General features: G+C 40.5%; 2 protein-coding genes across 3 annotated transcripts; both read right to left on the bottom strand.

Moving 5' to 3' along the window:
* Positions 1–3,133: 3,133 nt before the first annotated feature.
* chmp5a (charged multivesicular body protein 5a) lies at positions 3,134–10,446 on the bottom strand. The gene is made up of 8 exons (XM_022219844.2): positions 10,278–10,446; positions 9,822–9,926; positions 9,695–9,741; positions 7,158–7,251; positions 6,813–6,884; positions 5,116–5,224; positions 4,605–4,720; positions 3,134–3,592 (listed from the first exon to the last, which is right to left on the bottom strand). Exons 1-8 carry the CDS (start codon positions 10,344–10,346, stop codon positions 3,542–3,544), a joined length of 663 nt encoding a protein of 220 aa, XP_022075536.1. The 5' UTR covers positions 10,347–10,446; the 3' UTR covers positions 3,134–3,541.
* A 3,061-nt stretch (positions 10,447–13,507) lies between these two features.
* oprk1 (opioid receptor, kappa 1) lies at positions 13,508–20,421 on the bottom strand. Of its 2 annotated transcripts, none has more exons than XM_051953601.1 (4): positions 20,171–20,421; positions 19,696–20,035; positions 17,986–18,338; positions 13,508–16,181 (listed from the first exon to the last, which is right to left on the bottom strand). In XM_051953601.1, the coding sequence occupies exons 2-4, from the start codon at positions 19,938–19,940 to the stop codon at positions 15,643–15,645; spliced, it is 1,137 nt and encodes a 378-aa protein (XP_051809561.1). In that variant the 5' UTR covers positions 19,941–20,035; positions 20,171–20,421; the 3' UTR covers positions 13,508–15,642. The 2 variants fall into 2 exon arrangements, with proteins under 2 accessions (XP_051809561.1, XP_051809560.1); XM_051953600.1 differs by having other exon boundaries at positions 19,696–20,038; positions 20,171–20,420.
* Between the last annotated feature and the right edge of the window lie 631 nt (positions 20,422–21,052).

Consider the following 21,052-nt stretch of genomic DNA (forward strand, 5'->3'; position numbering starts at 1 on the left):
GAGTCCAGGCTTTTATAAGTCTTCATCTTCTCCATTGTGTGGATGCCTGGGCTGTTGTTAAGGTACTCGTAAATGGAGTGTCATTGAAGATCTGGCCACATAGTAGGGTCGTTTTCCCATGAAACCAGAGGAATTTGGTACGGACATGACTGCAAACCAACCAGTTCTAATTTTTCTTGATACCGTAGCTTGGCTTTTGGCTCAAGATTTCCGAAATAATCAGCAGACATTTTTCTCCGGGTCAAAACTGCGCGGTTTCGGCGGTCAAATCGCGGTTGCTAATGACTTTGTTGCCCCCTCTTAAAATGGCGGCGTGCGTTGCTAAGGAAGGTATGGTCACGTGTCCCAGACTCTGACGTCACTGCGAAAAGGTCTATTAGAACGGCTGAAATGAGCGGACAACAGACCAGACAAATCACCATGATGTAAACTGTTGCATCTAGATCCATTAGAGCACTGAAAGAATGAGGTAAATTAGATTAATTATTCCACCAAAGAGTGGAGAGAAATGTCCATGTCATCCGGAGGGTCACCACCGCCTGAGCGGGATGCTACCACAGACAACGCGCTCCGTGGTCGGACAACTGGGGCAGACAGGGCGTCTCGGTCTCGCCGCTGAGAGCCACGGCGGAGTTATGTGACGATCAGCGTGTGTGAATAATTTCCTTGTTACCCACATCATTCAAAACGGACTCGGGGATTTGAATGAAGTTTTCAAGGTCGGTCAGAAATGACACAAGGACCAAGTGATTAGACTTCGGCAGTGATACGGCTTAAAGTTTGGATCCACATCTAGGTTGTGGGAGAGCAATCTGCGGACAGATGAGCGCTATTCCGCGATCCCGCAGGCCGCGGTCGCTCTCGGAAGTCGAAGTGGCATTGCGACAACAGGGAGATGTCAAGTTAGCATTGCAGCAGCTACACACCTGGACAAAATTGTTGGTACCCCTCAGTTAAAGAAGGAAAAACCCACAATTCTCACTGAAATCACTTGAAACTCACAAAAGTAACAATAAATAAAAATTTATTGAAAATTAAATAATCAAAAACAGCCATTACTTTTGAATTGTTGATTAACATAATTATTTAAAAAAACAAACTAATGAAACAGGCCTGGACAAAAATGATGGTACCTCTATAAAAGATTGAAAACTATTTGACCAGAGTGACATGATTAACTCAGGTGTGTCATTTAATTGACATCACAGGTGTTTCCAAACTCATAATCAGTCAGTCTGCCTATTTAAAGGGAGACAAGTAGTCACCCTGCTGTTTGGTGAAAAGGTGTGTACCACACTGAACATGGACAACAGAAAGCGAAGGAGAGAATTGTCCCAGGACATCCGAAAAAAAATTATAGACAAACATCTTAAAGGTAAAGGCTATAAGACCATCTCTAAACAGCTTGAAGTTCCTGTGACAACAGTGGCTCATATTATTCAGAAGTTCAAGACCCACGGGACAGTAGCCAACCTCCCTGGACGTGGCCGCAAGAGGAAAATTGATGACAAATTGAAGAGACGGATCGTTGGAATTGTATCCAAAGAGCCCAGAGCAACCTCCAAAGAAATTAAAGGTGAACTCCAAGGCCAAGGTACGTCAGTGTCAGATCGCACCATTCGTCGTTGTTTGAGCCAAAGTGGACTTCATGGGAGACGACCAAGGAGGACACCACTGCTGAAAAAAACTCAGAAAAAAGCGAGACTGGAATTTGCAAAAATGCATGTTGACAAGCCACAAAGCTTCTGGGAGAATGTCCTTTGGACAGATGAGACCAAACTGGAGCTTTTTGGTAAGGCACATCAACTCTATGTTCATAGACTCAAAAACCAAGCATACGAAGAAAAGAACACTGTCCCTACGGTGAAACATGGAGGAGGCTCAGTAATGTTTTGGGGCTGCTTTGCTGCATCTGGCACAGGGTGTCTTGAAAGTGTGCAAGGTACGATGAAATCTGAAGACTATCGAGGCATTCTGGAGAGAAATGTGCTGCCTAGTGTCAGAAAGCTTGGTCTCAGTCGCAGGTCATGGGTCTTCCAACAGGACAACCATCCAAAACACACAGCCAAAAACACCCAAGAATGGCTGAGAGAAAAGCGTTGGACTATTCTAAAGTGGCCTTCTATGAGCCCAGATCTGAATCCCATTGAACATATGTGGAAGGAGCTGAAACATGCCATTTGGAGAAGACACCCATCAAACCTGAGACAACTGGAGCTGTTTGCTCATGAGGAGTGGGCCAAAATACCTGTTGACAGCTGCAGAACGCTCATTGACAAATACAGAAATCGTTTAATTGCAGTGATTGCCTCAAAAGGTTGTGCAACAAAATATTAAGCTATGGGTACCATCATTTTTGTCCAGCCCTATTTCATTAGTTTGTTTTTTTTAAATAATTATGTTAATCAACAATTCAAAAGTGATTGCTGATTTTGATAATTTAATTTTCAATAAATTTTTATTTATTGTTACTTTTGTGAGTTTCAAGTGATTTCAGTGAGAATTGTGGGTTTTTCCTTCTTTAACTGAGGGGTACCAACAATTTTGTCCACGTGTGTAAGTCAGCTATGTACTCAGTGCGCACGCGGAGGATTTCAGCTCTCTGACGACCAATGAATGCATTGCTATGACGTCGACGTGAGCGAGTGACGAACGTTCCGGGATAAAATTTTGCAAGCAAGATATGTTTTATTTTATTTATGTTTATTTTTTGATCAAAATGAAAAAGCTCATTGTCTAAAAGAAAAAAATAATACCTCGTTTTTAAAAAATAATACCTTTTGCCCAAATTTAAAACCTTTTAAGGCCATTAAATTTTGCGTTTTTGATTTATCACTTTTTAATACTTTTTAAAACCCCGCGGAAACCCTGCTTTAGATTGGTTTAAAGAAATACAAATACACCAGAGCTTTTTTTTTTCTCCTACAGCTGAATGAGGTGCAGTCAGACCATTCTACAGAACATCAGCTCTAGAAAATGGTATCAGCTCTAGAAAATGGTCTATGCGAGATTACACAATCCCATTATATAAATAGAGACATTTCCACACACAAAATACGGTGTTTGACGCCTAAACTGCCTTGTGGGAGTTATAGCAAATGAGAAAAATGAAGGCGTAATCAAAAACTCAAGATTAATTGAAAGCACATCATTTATTTTGCATGTTTCAGATAGCCCTGCAGGTATTTTAAACAGGCTAAGTGGGAATCATCTCCACTTTTGGGTACTCAAACAAAACGGTAATGACTACATGACGCACAAAACTAGCAACAAATAAAGATAAATTAACAATACTGATGATCGACACTGACAAGGTGTAGAGGATGACAGGAAGACAATGAGGAGCATAAGGTTTTAAAAAAGGTTCAGTATGTTACAAGGCCACATGCTAGCACGGTAGTAGTAACAACACACAAACCCAACACCAGGACTGCTTCAAAATCGTAGTGTTCTCAAGTCAAATGGTTTTCCATGTATAAATGTTACTCTACATATAAAAGTGTTTTTAGTTGTAGTGCAGTTGTGTTAAAATACTCCTCGTTTATGTGGCAGGAATCTGTGGCAGACCGAACTCGTCCACCAAAACACCATCCTGAAAAACAAAGAAATAACGTCAGTTTTCAGGCAAACAGGACTCTAAATACACACTTGCACGAAAATATATTCAGTCCGACACCTGACTTGCGCTGAAATAAAGCAAACGTAGGCAACAATAATCTACCAAAAATCCCAGCGGCTGCATTTTTTGGAGCCAAGTGTTGCAGTTGCTCTCTGCATGGCCCCAAGGCATGACGGGAAGTAAATGGAAGTACATGGAACTATAGAACAATTACTACGCCAAGGAACGTGGTGGAATTACGTGATAGTCAACGTTGGTTTGAATGGCTGTCTGTCCGTTCGCATCATTACTCAAAAACGGATTAATGGATTTAAATGAAATTTTCAGGAAAGGTCAGAAATGACACAATGACCAATTGACTAGATTTTGGCAGTGATGCGGATTATAGTCTGGATCCATGGATGTGTTAAAAATTTCTGAATCATTGTTAGATCGCGGCACAGCATCACTGTAACTATGACTACAAGTGAACACTACGTCAGCTGCCTGCTGATGATCACATGATTGCGATCCTACTACAAATCCACCGGTGCAGACTTATCGGGACTTACCTGTCTGAAATGATACAAGGAACAATTGATTAAATTGTGGGGTGCTTCCGAGTCCCATCAATTCCCGCCGCCCGCTACATATTTTGGCCACGCGATTCAGTGTCCAAACATAACATACACATTCATAGCACACACACCTGTGCTCAGGACAAGGTTTGTTTGTGGGTACATTTATATTAAATGGCCACAATCTACATTGCCATGATTTCTGATCATCAAAAACTAATCAACAAATGCTGCTTTTCCAAAAAAAAATGCTGCATTTCTGACAATGCCATATGGGGGAATGAACAGCCTTGGCGGAGTACTGCCCTCTGCGTGCTTTCTCAGTCACTTCTGATTTTACTTTGCTGTTTATTTTCTAAGCGTAACTCTCCACTCCATGCCTTGACTGTCATCAGTGATAGCGAACTTTGTGCTCTGCAGATCTTTACCTTGTTTGTTTTGCTGTCACTTGGGATTCCCTCAGGGATGGATGGAGCAGCTGAGGCTTCATCCAGGTAGGAGCTGTCATCATCCAGCAGCAGCTCATCACCCAGTGCATCCAGCTCTGAAACCACAGTTATACTGCCACTGTAATACTGCACACAAGGGATCAAAACACACTTGCTCAGGGTAGCCTTGGTAAAAAAAAAAAGCTACACAATTAATAGTTTGAAGGGTCGAAAAACTGCTCAATAGTCATCAGTTCATAGTCTTATTAAAATCTACTCTCTTCTCCTCAGTAATTTAACTGGGCATAGCTCTGTCCTGGTGACTGGACCGGACTTTAACTGCAGTCAGTAACGCCTGTAAACATTACTAGTGTGCAGAATATTTTTTTTATTTATCATGGTATTTTTTGAGAAAAGAGACATTCACAAAACACAGTGTACTTAGGACTCTACTATACACACTAAATCTGCCTACAAAGTGAAAACAAATACGTCAGACATTCAGGCACACCTGCTTCAAGATCATCCTCATCGATTTCTGGAGTGCCGTAGCTGCGACTCAGGGCTTCTTGTACCTCGTTGGCATCTTCCATCATGTCCTCCAGCTGGTCCTGTAAATCCTGAAAGTCCAAACATATGTGCCCACTTTTAGTGTCTCAACTCTCTGACAGGTGAAATACAGATTTTTACTCACAACCAACGATATTGCCTTGTAAGATAAGAAGTTCTCTGGTACACTTTAACGGATTACTATTTTAATCCTGTTTCTCTGTATCACCCCTTCCACCCACCAGATGTCCTCAGTCTTTCAGCCTGCTGCCTATCCGCCACACCCACCTCACCTGCTTCCAGTCAGCTTCTCTGTATTTATACACACATCTCCACTTCCACTCCGAGCGAGATTGTTTTAGTGTGTTTGCCCAGCTCTCCAGCTGTGTTTTTTCCTGCCTGTTTTCCTGATAAGCTGTCTGACCACTGTCTCTGGCCGCCTGTGTTTTTATTTGCCTGCCATCCTGCCTGTGAGCTTCTGTTTGTTGCATTCGGTAACCCGCTGAATCCCATAAACAACTGGCAGGTTTGAACAGCATGTCGTCTTTAAAAATCTGCTAAAATTACAGATTTATCAGAGCCAAAAATTGTTAGACCAGAAAGAATCATTGAATTCTCTGTCCGAGAGTAAAGCGCAACCAAATCTAAGGTTAAAATTGTGATTCTTAATCAAAATTATTTTACTCTGCATGTAATACACTTACAAAAATGCAATAATTGCACTAAGTGGATTCTGAAAAAGACATCATTTTGCGGTCCTGGGTACAACTGCAAAGTTTTGAAAGGCAAATGACAAAATTCAGGGATTTTTTTTTTGGCTTAACTGCAGGCTGTGTTTCCACAGAGCACATAGAAGAATTAAGGAAACATACAAATAGAAGTAGTAAAGCATATGTAGTATCAAGAGACATTTTTTGTAAATAAATCATTTGAGAAATGCAACCTTTTTTCTTTTGTACTTTCTTTTTCCTGTCTATTTTTTCTTTTTTAACAACTGATGATTTTTTCACTTTGTTAGTGCCATAATTTCAAGTTTAAAATTGGGGGTGATGCTGAATAACTGTCTATTTCTAACTATGGTTGCGCTGCTTCCACAATAGTCCAGGACTTCATATTGCAGTGAAAAATGAGCCCACAGCAAGGAAAATTGTGACAGGAGCAAAGAACACCCAGAACCTTTCAGTTCAGAAGGTTAGAAAACCTAAATACTGTTCCTGCCTTCTAGGCTACATCTGCATTTGGGTCCTTATTCCTGCTCTCCCAGCACACAACCTTGACAGTAGACACCATTAGGAATAGATAATTGGATGCTTAAAAAGAGCAAGACCTGGCAGATTTGCTCATTATATCCTCTTGAAATATGGTAGACACTGCAGGTTGTTAAAATCTGCAAATTGAAGGGTGGAACTTTGTATTTTGCTCCTTATAGGAAAAAGTAAACACAGAAATGCAAATTATAATTCCCATAAATGAAGTAATTTCTAACGTTGGTCATCTCTACATTAGCAGGACATAATCCCTGCTTCACATCGCATTTGGAGTAAGCAATTTAGTTTGTACAAATCACTTCATCGGAATTAGTATTCATGCCTTGTCTGGCTGGAATCACCTCATTGTAAATGATAACAGATACAGTTCACTGGTATGTAACAAACATACGTCAATTTGATCAAGTTTGACATCCTTGTAGGCCTTTTTCATTTCCTTTGCACCAATCTTCATGGCCTCCACCTGGGAACAGAAAATAAGTTGCAGAAGGTATATTTAGTCACTGGCAACATAATCTGTCTCATGTCTATTTAAGTACAAGTGCTTTCTGGGTAGCGACACATGCAGAGAGTCAGATCTGTGTCCCTGTGTTAGGGATGGATTAAAAGAGGACATACTTTTTGTATAGTATAAGCAGTAGCATGGTTAAAACAAAACGCTGTTGTTTTAAAAAAAAAACGAACCTAACAGTAACCCAAACTGCTTGGTGTTCTTCTCCAGAAGTGCGGCTCTTACCGTTGTTTTGGTGTCCTTTAATGTCTGGATTGTGTAGTTTGCCTGCTCCATGTTAAAAGACTGCTGAGCCAGCTGCTCCCTTTGACCTTCATACCTGTGTAAAAACAGCAGTTTGTTTAGAAAGTTCTCATCCATGTTAATGATAAGTCATAAACTTGGATTATCAATAAACTGTTTCAGTCAGTTTTCATGGAACTACTAAACTTTTACTCGGTCTAGCTTTTCAAATTGTGAGAATTTGCTTGTCTTACATTATGATAAACCAAATTTCTTTTGCTTTTAGACAAGACAAGAAATCTGATGTCATTGCCTCAGGGTCTTGTGCTTTAATTTTCTTCTATTTCTATTTGAATAAAATAACTCAAAGGTTTGCTACTTTGGCTCTGTTGCAGTTCCCTCTTTGCTAGTAGTCACCACTCTATATACAGTGGGGAAAATAAGTATTGAACGCGTCAACTTTTTTCTCATCACATTTATTTCCAAAGATGCAATTCAAACAAAATTTCTACCAGACATTGATATTAACTCAAATAATCCACACATGAAAAGAAATCACAACATTCAGGTCCATAAATAATGATTATGTGGAATTAAGTGAGATAACACAGGAAAAAAGTATTGAACACGCCTACTGAGACTCATCTAATACTTGGTGGAGAAGCCTTTGTTTGCAATGACAGCTTCCAGACGCTTCTTGTATGTTTTAACTAATCGCCCACACTGCTCAGGTGTGATTTTAGCCCATTCCTCTGCACAGATTGTCTTTAAATCTTGAATATTCTTTGGTGCCCTCTGGTGAACCCTTTTCTTGAGTTCTTTCCACAAATGTTCAATTGGATTTAAGTCAGGTGATTGACTAGGCCATTCTAACAGATTGATTTTCTTTTTTGAAACCATTTGAGAGTCAACTTTGCCGTGTGCTTTGGATTGTTGTCCTGCTGGAAGGTCCAGCCACATCTCATCCTGGTGGATGGCAGCAGATTCATATCAAGAATTTCCCGATACACGGCTCCATTCATTGCTCCGTCAATTATATGAAGTTTGCCAGTACCATGAGATGAGAAACAACCCCATGCCATGATGCTTCCACCTCCAAATTTCACTGTTGGTATAGTGTTTTTTGGGTGATGTGCAGTGCCATTTCTCCTCCAAACATGGTATGTAGTATGACAGCCGAAAAGTTCAATTTTGGTCTCATCTGACCAGACACATTCTCCCAGTATTCTACAGGCTTGTCAAGATGCTGTTTAGCAAACTTTAAATGAGCTTCAACATGTCTTTTGTTGAGGAATGGAGTCTTGAGAAAAAAGGTGACGCGTTCAATACTTATTTTCCCCACTGTATATAACTGTCTGCTTTGGTTACAGATCATCAGCAGGGGCTGAATGACTGTGTAAAAATATCTAAATGTCATTTTTCTGACGACATTGCGATTGCAATTTGATTTTCAACACAGCATTACTATCAGTATTTAAAAGCCACCATTTTTACATCTTATTGCAGCCCATTTGCTGATTGCAAATTGAGCTGAAACTGATTAACTGTTCAGCCCTAACAGCAGAAATAGTCTATCAATACTTAAAGATGAACCTTGAAAAGCTATCTTTTAATTTTACAAGTAAAACATATGAAGACATTTCAACAAAGTTTTGAGCTCGTGTTATTCTACATTTTAAAAACAAAATGTTAATTTTTACAGCAAATATATATTGGTTCCTGAGATTGCTTATTTCTCTCTTTCATTTCTAATAATTACTCCACCAAGGGATGCAGGGGACTGATGTGCTGACTGGCGTTGGTTTGTCTGTCTGTCTGTCTGTTAACAACATTACTCAAAAACGGACTAACGGATTTGGATGAAATTTTCAGGGAAGGTCAGAAATGAAACAAGGACCAACTGAGTAGATTTTGGCAGTGATGTGGCTTATAGTCTGGAACCACAGATTTGTTACAGATTTCTGCATCATTGCGAGATAGTGGCACGGCGTCACTGAAACCATGACAAGTGAACACTATGTCAGCTGCCTGCTGACCATCACAATTGTGATCCTACTATAAATTGACCGCTATGGATCCGTCGGAAATGATACGAGGAGCAACTGATTCAATTGTGGGGGTGTTTCTGAGTCCCATCAATTCCTGCAGCCCGCTACATATTTAGGTCACACAATCATCCATACATAACGTACACATGCATAACATATACCTGTGCTCAGCTAAAGGTCATTTTGTTTGTGGGTACATCTATATTAAATGACCACATTCTATGATGCTGTGATTTCTGATCATCAATAACTAATAAACAAATGCTGCATTTCTAAAAAAAAAACAAAAAAAAAAAAACTATTTCTGACAATCCCATATGGGGGAATGAACAGCCTTGGCGGAGGACTGCGCTCTCCGAGTGCTATTGTTATTAGTATTAGGATTGGCTCTGACAAAAAAAATATCAGTTGAGCCCTATTACTATCAGTCATACATCAGTCTGGTTGTCGTTCTTATATGTGCTAACGCATACATTAGACTGTGACACTTACATTCTCTTCTGCTTCAGGACTCTCATTGCCTTCTGTTTCACCATGTTCTGCATTTGAAAGGGAATAAAAAACCTCGCTGTTAAGTGTATATTGAAACCTTTACTACACCAAAAGCTGTGTGTCCTACCTTCGAGGGCCCATCTCTCATCTTTTTCATCTGATCCTTGTACTTCATCAATTCAGCATCTAACCTGCTAATTTTCTTCTCTATGGACTCTGACCTGGCATCGACCTGAGAGAGGAGGAGATTTGTTAGAGGTAATAATTTGCAGCACCCTAACAGGGCAAAAGTGCTAAAAGGTCCTGTTAGTATGTGTGTGCATTACAGAAAAAGATGTGGTGAAAATCTGTCAAAGAATTAAGAGTTATCGACATTAAACATGGTAAATATAAAAGAAGCGTCGCTCTTTGTATTGCATTCCTCTTTATTGTAGCGGAGAGCACTTATTAACTGTAGCCATTGAGCTAGCTAACCCGGTTTGTTGTGACTACCCTTTCGTAGCCCTGCTAGCTGAGTAACGGTCCCGTTAGGCCACATAATATGGATGTAAACAACATTAACTCCCAGCCTGACTGTACTCACGTTGCCGATACAGTCCGACAGGTTCGGAGGAGGCGCTTTGGGCTTTCCGCGACCGAATATTCTGTTCATTTTCTACACGTTTTACAGCCTCGTAGCTGTTAGCTTTCTTGAAGAAACAACTCGAATCTATTCCAAACGGATTTCTTCATTGAAGACACCCGGAAGCAACAGCGCAGACGCTAAAGGATCCCATTGGCTGCCGTAAATGGTTTTGACCAATGAGGGTTTAGATACGCTGCTGTCTCTCAGTGGTGAGTGGATGAACTGCAGCTTCCACAAAAAACCTTTTGTCCCAGCTGACAGACAGCTTTCACCATCAGGCTTTGTTATTCCTCCACTGCAGATAAGGTTCACTTCAATTCCGTTTTATTTCTACAGCGCCAATTCACTGCATTTGTCGCCTCAGACATTTCACATAACAAGTTTAAGAGCTTACAGTATTATTTTGTAGAGAAAATATAATAAATAGATTTTTTTTCACATCAAAAGTAAACCCTTATCCATGGGTGGGGAAAATGACAGAATATATTGCATCTTCAAATAGCCCTGTTTTCTTTGTGCATACAGCACAGTAGCCACTTTTGAACAATGATGTGTGTGTATGAATGGTAATCTGGCAAAGGTTGATGCTGCGTTATCAACACCCGAATGCAGCCTTTTGATGACAAATCCTAATCGCAGCACCAATGACCATATTTATACTGTAGTTAATCATAACATACACCAAAGTAACAAAGGTAAAATCTTTAAAATTTTCTTTGATTTGAAACATGGTGACAGCTTTTGTATCTATTTGGTTATATTTGGTTATATTTGAGGAAAAAAGATATATATAAATCAGTACAGGGGAAAATTTATGACATATTTGTCAGTGTATGTCAGTAATAAATGCAGCATTAAATCCAACAAGAAAACGACAGATCTCCTCACTTTAGAGCAATGATATGACTGCCCTTCTGACAAAGATCCAAATCATTTTTTAAATGTTGTGACATCAATTACAAAGAGATCTTTCACAATCTGCCAACTCAGTCGTATTATTGTGAGAAATCTTTGATGCTTCATCGAATAATTTATGAACCACAAACAATTTTACTTCTCATAAACAAATTATAGTGGGTGCCTCAATAAACAGCAGTAAGCATCAATGGCCTATTAATATGTTCTAATTACACTTAGTACTAACACACATAAATAGAGATTCACATTCTGTTTTCTTCCATCACTGTTATGATTACCACATGCCTTATGCAACAAGTGATAAGTCACAGTTTTTCTTTAAAAAAGGATGCCTGTCAGGTCCTTATTAGAAGCAAGAGCCTGTTACTGAACCTCGTAATATGTAATAGCCTCCTAATGTTGAGGCCAAATGAGCTATAGACACAGAAAAAGAATCTTGGTAATTATAGCTGACAGCTCCATCAGTGCATACAAGGGCTTATTGACTTAATGCGGCTCTCCAGCCTCTGAGTATTCCTGTTATCTGTGCACAATTATATCTGTCAACTGCTCTGAGGAGCGCTGCCTCACCATGAAGACGAATGCCAAGTGTGGGGTACAGAAATGGCCTCTTGTATAACAAACAAACAACAAAATAATAAATCAAATGTTTGTATCACTGAGGTCAGAGTTTAAAATTCTTCGCCTGGCCTTCTGTGTACCCTCACATTAGCAGGTGGAAGATAAAGCTGGAAATTGGACTCATCTGACCACAGAATGTTTTTTCAATTCCTGTCTGTCCAGTTCTTGTGTGCTTGGACCCGACGATGTGGGCTAACTTCTGTCTCTCATTGATCTGGGGCTTCTTGACAGCCTTATAGGACCTTAACCCATGATCTAAAAGTCAGTCGCGTACAGTGCAGGTGGAACACTGGACACCAGTTTGGTTTGACCACTGCTGCTGAAGCTCCTGTGATGTCATTCAGCAGTTTTCCCTGCACATGTGGATCAGGATGCGGTCGTTTCATGCTGAAGAAACCCTTAGATGCCCAGATCTTGGTTTGTCTTCCAAGCCGTTGGTTCGTCTGTATCTCTGCAAAATGTATCTAGTTGTTGAAGGACTGCATCTGCACTTCCTGGCTGTCTGGAGGCAGCTGTACTCTTCCTGGCTAAGAATCTGTATCTTCAGGCATGTTTCCTGTGTTAGGTTCCTTGTTTTAGCCATTTTTGTCTCTGAAGAACTTTCAAAATGTGGTGGCTGTATATAGATACAAAGTACGGCAACAAAAATTGTGCCTTTTAATAAAAAGCACGACCTTCATTAGTGGATCACTGATGCCAAAATGACCCAATGCTCAAAATCTTTTATGTATTGTTATGGAACCAATCAATTTTAAGTGTTTAATGGCTTTTTTAGGATTTGTTTAATATTTTTACTGACTAAAATAAATTGCACTTAAAGACCTAAGAGTGATTCTTAATGTAATATCACACAAATGACTGAGGTGCCCGAAAGCTTTTTTCCAACACTGTATGTTAGAAAAATTGTTGTTTGTACAAAGAGTATGTTTGTTCATTGTAAGTACATTCGGACTGAAGCTGCCAGAGGAAGCATTGTGTGTAATGAGCATTCTTTCTCATATCCCCTCCTTCAGGCCACAGCTCATGTATTGGAGGAGTCACAAAGGTGGAGAGTTGTGACGACGACTGAATCATGGAGAGAACTGGACTGACGTTAGTGCCTCGGTTTTTGCTTTAATATTGCATGTGATTGTTCTGTTGGCTGCCATGCTACCAGAAACCCTTCATCACGGAGTGTATCAGTGTGGATATCAGTAATTTAATTAGATATAAGGCTGCACTCGCAGCTTTTCATGGTGCTGTCCTTGTTACCAGTACCCACAGCTTCCAAATGTTCCAGACACACAGAAGTCTATAGCAGAATAAAAAGATCATCATTTAAAAAACTAGAGAGGCATGGCAACACCAATATATCCTTAAGCCCCTCACACATGAGCTGAATTTGCAGCCATTGCGAATTCCTCTGCAAGGCCAGCAACACAGAATGCCTTACAATTAGCACACCCAGCCATGGACTTCTGCTTTTCAGTCAGTGCCCTTCTCTATGGAAACGCAAATTTATTTTTATCTGAGCTGAATGGACATGATTAAAAAACAGAATCACTGAGAGGGTGAGGGGTGGGGGTGGGTGGGTTACATTCTCAAGGCTGATTCTTCCTTGAACTCCCATATGATTATGAGCTGAATGAAAACCCTTGTTATCCAGTGTCTTCCTTGAATATTGTACAGCTTTATTATGACTCAGTTGTGCATGTATAAAGCAGGTTTTGACATTTAAAGATAAAATATACATCAAAACATCCATCAGATACAGTAGCAGCAGCACACTGACCTGGGCTGAATTCAGCTGACGTTTTGTTTATGAACAGAATTTAATGCAGTGTTGTCTAGCAAATAAGCTACAATATTAGAGGAACTATACACTATAACCAAACTATTAGTGGTACAGCACATCCTCTATAAGACTTTCATTTTCTTAATGCCACAATAACTTTAAGCAGTAATCTCAAACACTCTTAAGGGAAACAAACGGATGTGGCTAATCGCTGATCTTTCAGAAGCTAAAGATAAGGCACACAAACAAGGCACAAAAACAGTTTTCTGCTATCACTACTTTATCAGATTTGAACAGATAAATATTTAAATGCTTAACTCCACATTAAGAATATATTTCATTAAATATGGTTGACCTGGTGACTACAGTAACAGCTACAATCTTTCATGAAACCAAGACAGTAAATCAGTCACATGAATCGTTTTTTTACAAGATGGAGCAAAGACGCAGTATACACTACAATGGAACTATGTTAAAGTAAATAAATTTAAGATGATACATCATCAGAAATGTCCGTTAATTCTAAATATTCACAGACTTGTATTCATTGTAATGAACCACAGCTCAAGACGACACAATCACCACAGTCCGTGTAAAATGTTTAAAGGTGAAAAGGTGGTGTTGCTATTTAAATCACCCGCTCGATATCACCTTTCAGACATCAGCAATCCAGTTCACAACAGCGCGGTTTTAAGGCTGAAACAATGCAACACTGAGCAGAAATGTACAGAATAAGCGTGAAATCAAGTAGAAGTTTGTTATTGTCATGTTGGCAGTTGCCTTGGAGCCCTCTGCCCAGTTTTCACATAGCTGTCATTTAAGACAAGGTGAGAACATGCCAGGTTGGCACTGTGCACAATATTTGTCATCTTGCCGGTGAGACACGGCATCACAGCTGCAATAGCTTAAAGGTGTGGAACAGCGTCAGATGCAGTAATTCTAGTTTATCATAGCACAAAGTCCAGCTTCAAAGAACAATAGCTGCTGATTTCACAGTGAGTTCTAGTGAAATCCAGCCGTCGGATGAGGGGAGAAAATACTTAGATTGAGAACCTTCAGTGATTGAGTTGTGAATTAGAGGATTCATCCCTGAGAGGTTATTTAATATTCTACATACATACATACATGTCAAAGGTAGAATATGCAGAGATAAAAGCTATTCACACATGTACAATCCAGCTAAGCACAAAACTAGTATTCACATAAAACAATGTCACTTTAAACGGATGCTCGTACTGCATGTTGCTCCCTAAATAAGCAGGGACAACCGTTTATTTTCATTCTGTGCCTACAGCATCAATTGATCTTTTTGTGCATGTGAGAACTACATTATTTACTTAAATGCAAATATACATGTCATGTGAAATTAGCCACACAAATACTTTTGGTTTATCTTGTTTGGACATCTTTCTCCATCTATGCGGTGTTGATATGAAACACAAATCATTTGAAAAGTACATGTCCTCATAGATGCTTGAATTTCTTCAGTAGGAATGGCAGAAATAATGACAGGATAGAATGATTGAACAGGTTTATGCTTCTCACATGATTAAAATGTTTAGAATAAAGTTTATTTTAGAGGACATATCTAATGTTTTCTCAACGAATCCAATAAACCAAAGCATGTTGGTGTGACGCTCTTTAAAATTGTTTTCAACCTGGGGTAAATGGTGGATCTGATGGGGACAATTTTCAGCAGTGGATTAATACAGTTTAGTGTGTTAGTGAGTATTCATGACAACATAGTGTGTGTCAAATTAGTGGAATGAAATGATTGTTGTTTCTCGGACTTTTCATTGAACTTGGTAACACTAAGAAGAACTTAGTTTACTTTGCTTATTCTTTATGTGAACACGTTTTTGGACTATTTGACCAACATATTGGATGCAGAAATCCCATCTCGCTCTCCGTCTAGGCTCTTGCTCAGATGGCAGTGGTGACTTGAGTCAAACCCAGGTCATTGGAGTCCTCCCAGCCCTGATGGGGCATCAAAGACATGTCCATGGCTAGTCATACGGACCTGGCCTGCTTCACTCCTCCCCGTGCTTCTGTAGGACATGAATGATCCCGCAGGGTGCTTCTGACTCGGCTCACTCCCTGACAGCCACTGTGTCCTTGGGCTCCTGGGCAGCAAAAGTCCCTGAAGCACCTCTTGAAGTTCTCGTCCAAGAACGCGTAGAGGATGGGGTTGAGGCTGCTGTTGGTGTAGCCCAGCGCCACGCAAAAGAAGTAGGCGGCCATGACGGCGGTAGTCTCAGGGACGTTGGCTGACAGCGCCTTGACCAGGATGAAGATGTGGATGGGCGTCCAGCACACCACGAAGACGGCCACCACCACGAGCACCAGCCGAGTGATGCGACGCAGGTTGCGGTCCTTCTCGCGTGAACCCGACAGCAGGCGCACGCTCTTCAGCCGCATGACCATCAGCGTGTAGCAGACGGTAATAATGATGACAGGTGCCACAAAGGCAAAAATAAAGACACAGATCTTCATCAGCGTGTCATAGTAGGTATAGGGCTCAGGGAACTGTAAAGCACATTCTGTAGTCCCTGTTAGTCACAGGAAAGCAGAGTTAGTGTAGTGGACTTAACCAGGCAGATTCAAAGACATAAAAAAACAAGACATCTACAAAGTGAATAGATGGATGTAGCTTCAGGGTCTGAAAATTGAAGCTAATGTGACAGTCTTTGACCTGTAGTCGCTCTAATAGCCAGCAGGGGGCAACATCTCTGGTTGTAAAAAAAAATCAAACTATACAGAGGTCTATGAGAAAATGAATACTTCTTAGTGTATCTGTTACCTCAGTAAACATTTTTAAATGAATTTATGATCCCAATCACTTGTTTTAAGTCTTCTTTCAGACAGCATGATGTTATTTATGTAAACTAAGGTTCCACTTAGAGACAGAAAATATAGAAGAGTATGTTTTCGGACAAATCACTTCATGATTGTCAAGTTACGACTGTATGGACATGGGTTATGTTTTTGGATTGTCAGTCAGATCCAACCTCTGTTGGTCACATCTACTTTCAAAAGACCAAGATGGTGACAGCTAAATTCCAAACTTGAGGCCTAGAAACAGCTGTCCACGTACAGAACAGTGACATCACAATGGCTACTTCCGCCTTTAATATTCAGTCTATGGTCTGTACTTGGGTGCTTTGAGCTAAACATTAATGTCACCAAGCCAACGTGCTCAAAAGTTGCAGTGTTGCCCTGTTAATTAAATGTTAGAGCAACATTTTTCTGCATTAGCACAAAATATGAATGACAAAAATCACTTTCAGGGATGGTGATAGACAAACAAGTTGTTTTCTTATCAAGACACCCATTTAGCATTTTTTTTAACTGCACCTAAACATTTAAAGACTGGTTTATGCATGATAATGTAATTAATAATAGTGCTGCATGCATTTTTAATGTTTGAATTTAGGATTTTTAGTTTATTTATTTATTAATGTTATATTTATTTTACATTTATTATCTATTCACACATTATTAGATCCTTACAGCGGATTAGAACTAAACTAAAATGTGATGCAAAAATGTATTAACTGCTTATGCTTATGTGCAAGGGGGTTTAAAATCTACAATACTGGTGACACTTAAAACTCTCTTAATCTTCCGGGGGTCTCAATGCCAGATTTCATTGTAATCCACCCACTCAGTGCTGTGTTGGCTTGAGCCACTTCATTAAACCAGAAAAGATGACACCACACAGAGGAAAAATAAGATGATCCCTAAATTCATTATGATGAATCCTTTAGGGGGAAATTAATGTATGTGCAAGATTTCATGCCAATCCATAAAACAATTAGCCTTGGCCTTTTCAGTCTGGACCAAAGTGGTAAATAAACAACCAACACTGGAGCCATGCCATTAGCATCAATGGAACGTACAGTATGAGGCCTTGTGATGCAGTAATGTTGTCCATCCAGAAAGCTTAAGTGGACTTACCAGGTAGTCTGTTAGCTCTGGGTTAAAGTGCCCTATTTGTATAATGAATGGAGCTTCATTGTAACTATGCACATCTAGCAGTCACTAAAAGAAAAACATTTTTTTCAATTGCAGTTCTCAGAAAAGTAAGACCCATTATACCTGCCATCGCTTCATCTAATTGACCAGCTAATGTAAACTCTCGGGAACCTGCATTCAGGGCACTGATGCTTGACTGTAGTGGAGCTTTGAGTTTAAAATTTTCTGAGAATCCCTTTGCAGCAGATAGAAGGCATTCTGTCTCTATAGCCAGCACAAATATGTTTCATCAGTGAAACGGGAAGACTGGTAAAACCCTCTTAACCATCAGGACTGATTCAGAGAAAGAAAAAGCAAATGCTGGCAAGGTCAGTGTACCGTTATTGGTGTTAGTGCTGCCGAGTACCATGGCAGGGATCCCAGCAGCCGATGACAGCACCCAGATGATCACATTGATAATCTTGGCCTTGACAGGCGTGCGGAAATCCAAGGCCTTAACGGGATGGCAGACGGCCACGTAGCGATCCACACTCATCATGGTCAAGGTGAAGATGCTGGTGAACATGTTGTAGTAATCAATGGAGATGAAGACTTTGCACGCCACCTCACCAAAGGGCCAGGAGTTGAGCAGGTAGTCGGTGCTCTGGAAGGGCATGGTGGTGGTGACCAGAGCGTCGGCCACAGCCAGGTTGAAGATGTAGATGTTTGTGGCTGTTTTCATTTTGGTGTATCTGTAGCGGAGAAGATGGAAACATGAAGAAACAACAGTCTTGGATTGTTATTTATTACATGTTTGTTTTTCGTTTAAATGCTGTAAAGGAAGAAACTGAATAATAATGAGATAAGGAATTATTTAAAAACATAGCAAAAGGAGACAGAGGGAGAAAAATAACCCCTATTTTTTCACTTTCATCATCTGATTTATTGAAAACCTGTATGATGCTTTACAGTGAGCCTCACAAAAAAGGAAAAAAAGGCTTCAAGAGGAAATATAGCCTATAGACTTTACATGTCCCACATGATAAAACCCTTATATTGTGTTGTGTAATTGTTATAAACTTAGAGGTGTGCGGTTAAAGTTATTAAGATATGAAATGTACGCCCCCACAATTAGCCTCTCAGCTGAAAAAGCCAGTGAGAATTTTACTGAGCTGCTACATTCCAACTGAGGATCAGATGTTGTATAATCCTGCCTCCTCTCTGCTCCCAGGTAAACCATTCACGATGAGCCACTGTCTCACAGTCCACCAGGTAGATTTACTTTCTAGAACTGGTTCTACTAACTCTAAGATGACTCAGCCACAAGCAAAGCCCACCAAATACACCCAACATCACAGTTCGCTCTGATCGAATGTCCAGCGTGGAAACAGTAAAAGCTGACATACATTCAGTGATTATTGAAACCTTAAGACTGTTTTGAAATCACAAACCAGAGCAGACGTTTTCATGTCATCTGTTGTGCTTCAGTGCAACCTAAACTCAGTCAGTGTACTTGCTTCTCTCCTACTCCCTGTGCTCAAATACTGTATGTTACATTTTGTTTCAGCCAAATCCACAATAAAGTTATCCTAAGCTACATATTTTTAACAGAACAAGTATGAAATAGTGACTGAGATGCAGTCCATCCATCCATCCATCCATCCATCCATCATCTATACACTGCTTTATCTAACTCAGAGTGAGGGCAGGGGACAAGATGGGCAGGTCACCAGTCTATCACTACAAATAGAGGCAAAAAAATCACACTTATATTTACACCTACAGACAATTTCGATGTACCAAATCACCTCAGCCTGTTTTTTGACTGTGGGAGGAAGCCATAGAACCCGGAGCAAACCCACATACACAAGGAGACCATGTAAACTCCATGCAGAAAGATCCTAGAAAGGCCAGCATGCGAACCTGGGATCTTCTATCCTCAAGACTACAGTGTTAACCACCGATCCGCTGTGCAGCCCCCTGGTTAAACCTCCTGTTGTACTGTGTGAGCTGCACTCTGAGTGCAGATGCCGTTTCACCCATATGACTTTCGTTGTTTTGAACACAGCATGCATGCCTATATTACATGTTTCAAAGCTGAAAACTCACCTAATGATAACATACATGACCAAACAGTTGCCCACCAAGCCCACCACAAACACCACGGAGTAGACGGCCACTATGATGGGGATGATGGGCGACATGGGCTCGCCTTCAGCCTCCCAGGTGCCGTTGGGAGTGTAGTTGAAGATGTCGGACAAGCTGGGCTGCCAGGTGAAGTTTGGGACGCACTCTCCCGGCTGACCCGACGGACAGCGGTCCTCTTTGAAGATGTGCACCACGCTGCTCTCCATGCTGCCGGACGCTGCTGCTGCTGCTGCCGGGGCGTAAACTCACCGCTCAACTTCAGCTGCTCTCACACATCCAAACACATGCGAATCTCCCACCACTGCTACAACAACCATAAAAAAAAGAAAAGAAAAAAATATGGAAATTTCTCTCAACACTGTGGGATCTGTGAGAGAGAAAGCGCGCAACAGCCTGCGCTCAAGGACATCACCATACAAGTGTAGCACCGCCTTACCTGTTTCTCCGCCTCCGAAAAGTTCATTCAAATGAAGCCAGCTTGGTGAGGAGCAGCTTAAAGGAAGGTCTGAGTGGAGGAAATGTGGTACCAGCAGAGGGTTTGTGACTAGTTTGGTGAGCGAGCTGGAAAATTCAGTGTCCGTGTCGCCGCTGCGTCCCCGAAGGTGCGCACTGGAAACCCGCACTGCTCATCCAATGACATCAGAGGCTGAGCCAACACATATGACAGAGAATCCAGCCAGCAGCAGGGCTCCAACCTCATGAATCACAGGCACATGAAAACATAGACGCTTTTTATTTAGATTTGCTAGCTTTTGCATCCATTCCTCATAAATAACCCCCTAAAACACCAGCAGATCCAGTCACATTAACTTTTAACTGTCGTTTAAAAAAAGCTTCAGTTTCATGCACCCAGCTTTCTGTACATGTTAGAGTTCCCTTCATTGCTGCTATAAGGTTCATCCCAGAATTGGAGGGAGGACATTTGGGCTTCAACATTTTTCTTCTCTTTTAAATTTTGCTCCATATTCACAGATAATAGATAATAAACTATCAAAGGCTTGATTGGCTCGGCTTACACATCAATGGTACCATTTTATTTCCATGTTTTATTTGTTGTTTGCTCTTTAGGAGTAGAAGCTAGATATTTAGCTAGCTGTTACTGCTGACCAAGAGGACGAATTTACTGATGGAAAAAGGCAAAGAAAAAAGTAAAAAAAAGAGGTTGACAGTGTTATGAAAATATAAAAATATTGAAGAGAGGACATAGCTTTGCTCTAACGTTCTTTTGAAAAATTGTTTAATGATGTTAATTCCAGTATATCATGTGATTCACTGTTTTCTTCTTCTACCAGCTAAAAGGTGATGCTAACATGTTGCG

The sequence above is a fragment of the Acanthochromis polyacanthus genome, chromosome 9, assembly GCF_021347895.1.
Source record: "Acanthochromis polyacanthus isolate Apoly-LR-REF ecotype Palm Island chromosome 9, KAUST_Apoly_ChrSc, whole genome shotgun sequence".
Lineage (NCBI taxonomy): Eukaryota > Metazoa > Chordata > Actinopteri > Pomacentridae > Acanthochromis > Acanthochromis polyacanthus.

Coding starts and splice junctions, on each gene's coding strand:
- chmp5a (XM_022219844.2), bottom strand. CDS start 10,346: ATGAACAGAATATTCGGTCGCGGAAAGCCCAAAGCGCCTCCTCCGAAC. Junction 5,225..6,812: donor TCAAACTTGATCAAATTGAC/GTATGTTTGTTA, acceptor TTGGACTTTCAG/GATTTACAGGACCAGCTGGA. Junction 4,721..5,115: donor TGAGGATGATCTTGAAGCAG/GTGTGCCTGAAT, acceptor CTGTGGTTTCAG/AGCTGGATGCACTGGGTGAT.
- oprk1 (XM_051953601.1), bottom strand. CDS start 19,940: ATGGAGAGCAGCGTGGTGCACATCTTCAAAGAGGACCGCTGTCCGTCG. Junction 18,339..19,695: donor GTCATGTATGTTATCATTAG/GTGAGTTTTCAG, acceptor TCTCCGCTACAG/ATACACCAAAATGAAAACAG. Junction 16,182..17,985: donor CAGCACTAACACCAATAACG/GTACACTGACCT, acceptor TGTGACTAACAG/GGACTACAGAATGTGCTTTA.